The sequence below is a fragment of the Dreissena polymorpha genome, chromosome 7 (genome assembly GCF_020536995.1).
Source record: "Dreissena polymorpha isolate Duluth1 chromosome 7, UMN_Dpol_1.0, whole genome shotgun sequence".
In the NCBI taxonomy this organism is placed as follows: domain Eukaryota; kingdom Metazoa; phylum Mollusca; class Bivalvia; order Myida; family Dreissenidae; genus Dreissena; species Dreissena polymorpha.
The window spans coordinates 92658270-92660788 of NC_068361.1; the positions used below are offsets into that span (position 1 = coordinate 92658270).

The 2519-nt window shown below is 36.6% G+C and overlaps 1 protein-coding gene across 1 annotated transcript; it reads left to right on the forward strand.

Moving 5' to 3' along the window:
- Window positions 1–2202, forward strand: LOC127837084 (zinc finger protein 570-like). The gene is made up of 2 exons (XM_052363923.1): window positions 1–304; window positions 984–2202. Exon 2 carries the CDS (start codon window positions 990–992, stop codon window positions 2052–2054), a length of 1065 nt encoding a protein of 354 aa, XP_052219883.1. The 5' UTR covers window positions 1–304; window positions 984–989; the 3' UTR covers window positions 2055–2202.
- The last annotated feature ends 317 nt before the right edge of the window (window positions 2203–2519 follow it).

Below are 2519 nucleotides of genomic sequence, written 5' to 3' on the forward strand. Positions count from 1 at the left end.
CTGACTTAAATATATAATTGTAATAATTAAAGATTATGACGACTTTGATGTACCAAACTGTGAAAACATAACAGTTTTTTGTGATAATTATCGACTGAAGCTAAGCCAGGAGGCTTTGTTTGCCAGTACGTTGATTTAAAAGGCGTTTTTATCACAGAAGAACATCAAAATAGGATCACTGTTTGTGACTGGATGAATAAGTTTAAAATAACACACGCGATAATTAATTAGAATTGAAAACGCATTCTACAAAAATAGTCATATATATAGTTTTTATATTTGTGTATGGATATATCAAGACAAGGTAATTGCATTTTCATTATTCGTTCATGAATAACTAAAGAAACATACTATTCGTGTTCAATATCGCATGTGCTTTGTTATGTTGTGTATCGTAAAAATGTATGTGTTTATACCATGCTGTAATGTTGTTTTAAAATGCATACTGTAATCAACAAATCATAAAGATCTGAAGGTATCTGATTTATGTCAATAAATGGTAGAACGTCACTTTTTGTATAAACATTTGATTTTTCAAATGGTTAACCGTTTGCGTTCTTATTGCTTTAACAAATATCCATAAGCTGATTTCATTATCATTGACGCGCGTGTATAACTCTCTTTCAATTTTAAATCTGAACAAATATGTGAACATGATTTCGGTTTATAACGTGAAATCTGGCATTGATGTTTTTAAATATCGTTAAGTATTTCTCGTGCAAAATTCAAGTAACGGGCAATGATCAAGTAATTCACACCAGAGCGGAAATGCCGTGGGAAAGCATTTTATCGTCACCAAATGCACTTAAAATTGACTGGTTAACGTTTACAAACATTTACAACGTTGCTAAACGTGCCAATGTCTATGTAACGAACTATATATTAAAGGTACCTTTAAAAGTTAATGTATCGGAGTTTATAATTTTTTGCATTGATTAATTATTTTGTTTGATTTTGAACAACGCATTTTCTTATTCTTTCAGATTAGCATGGCCACATTGCTGGGGCATGTCATGTCCTTAGTCCTGGATAAGAGCAGTAAAGTAGACAATCTCATCCCCTGTTACCGAGGCGACGACTTCATGGCAGACGAACTGACACCACGTGAACACATCTCGTCATCTACCGAGACGTTTGCTACGGAATATGTTGTCTCTATGGATACTGATTCTTCTGTCAATTACGACTGCGCTTGGACCACATCCGGTTCCGGTGCGACGACGGAAGACGCGTACAAGTTCTCTGCAGGCGTATTCGAGATTAGCCAGCCTATTACGCTTGTTGCCAAGGACTCTGTGAAACCCAAGAAAACTAACTCGTTCTCTATAGATTCCATACTAGGAAACAGGACATCCGATACTCCGACAGTGGACAGTGCGTCTCCATCGTGGTTAGCAAATGCTTGTGTTAATTATTCGATGCAAACGCTCAACTGGAATACATGTCATGTCGTACCCGATGGAAATTATAATGAACCGGAACAGGACAGACTCTACTGGTGCCACGCTTGTGACGAGTTATGTGAAAACGAGACCGAGGCAGCCAGGCACCAGAGGGAACACGCCGACAACAGGGATCACTGCTTGCTAAAGGAACCTCTATTCTCCAAACACGGATACACCAGTGTCCACCAGAAAACATCGTATTCAAAACGACTGAAGTGTGGATTGTGTGACAAGATCGTGACCAGTGACTTCTTGCGTCGCCATATGCGCGCGCATCATTGTAACAAGTGCGATGTGTGTGAAGTCGAATTGAGAAGAAACTCAAACATTAAGAAAAATATTCGCGCGCATTCGGAGCCTATGTCAGTGTCGTGTGAGAAATGTAAGTCGAAAGCTGGATTAAGACGAGTTTTGACCGTCCACAATTTAAACGTTCATCGCCAAACATTGTGCAAATATTGTGGACTGAAGTTCAACAATAAGTACGCATGCGCACAACACGAACGCTCGCACACCGGAAGAAAGCCTTACGCATGTCAAGTTCCCGGATGTAGAAAGACGTTTGCGCAGGACTTACAGCTCCAGCTTCACTCCAAAGTTCATTTCTGAATTGTGATTGAACAGTAAATATATAACTTATGTAGACACAGTAAAATTTAGTGTCTACATTTGTCTCTAACTGTTGTTTTAAGTGCTACTATTCTAGTGCTTGTTGTTGTAAAATTGTTTAGCATTAAATAGTTTCATAAATATATAATTGTGCAAGAAGATATCTTTACCTTATTTAATACTTCATTTTGTATGAGCGTGGTGTATATGTTATATATAATAAGGTAAAAGAAATTGAAATGTTACGATTCTTTTTTATCAATTCCCTTTTTTAAAAGAAAAATCAGAAGCGTTTAGAAAAACAATATCGTTTATGAAAAGAAGTATGCAATGGCATGACTATAGTTTATATTACAAATACACGACCTTTAAAAAAATCGACATATTTGATAACGTCTGACAGTTGGGCAATTATAGTTTACTATTAAAATGTATACACACATTTAACTAAAAACTATTTGAGAC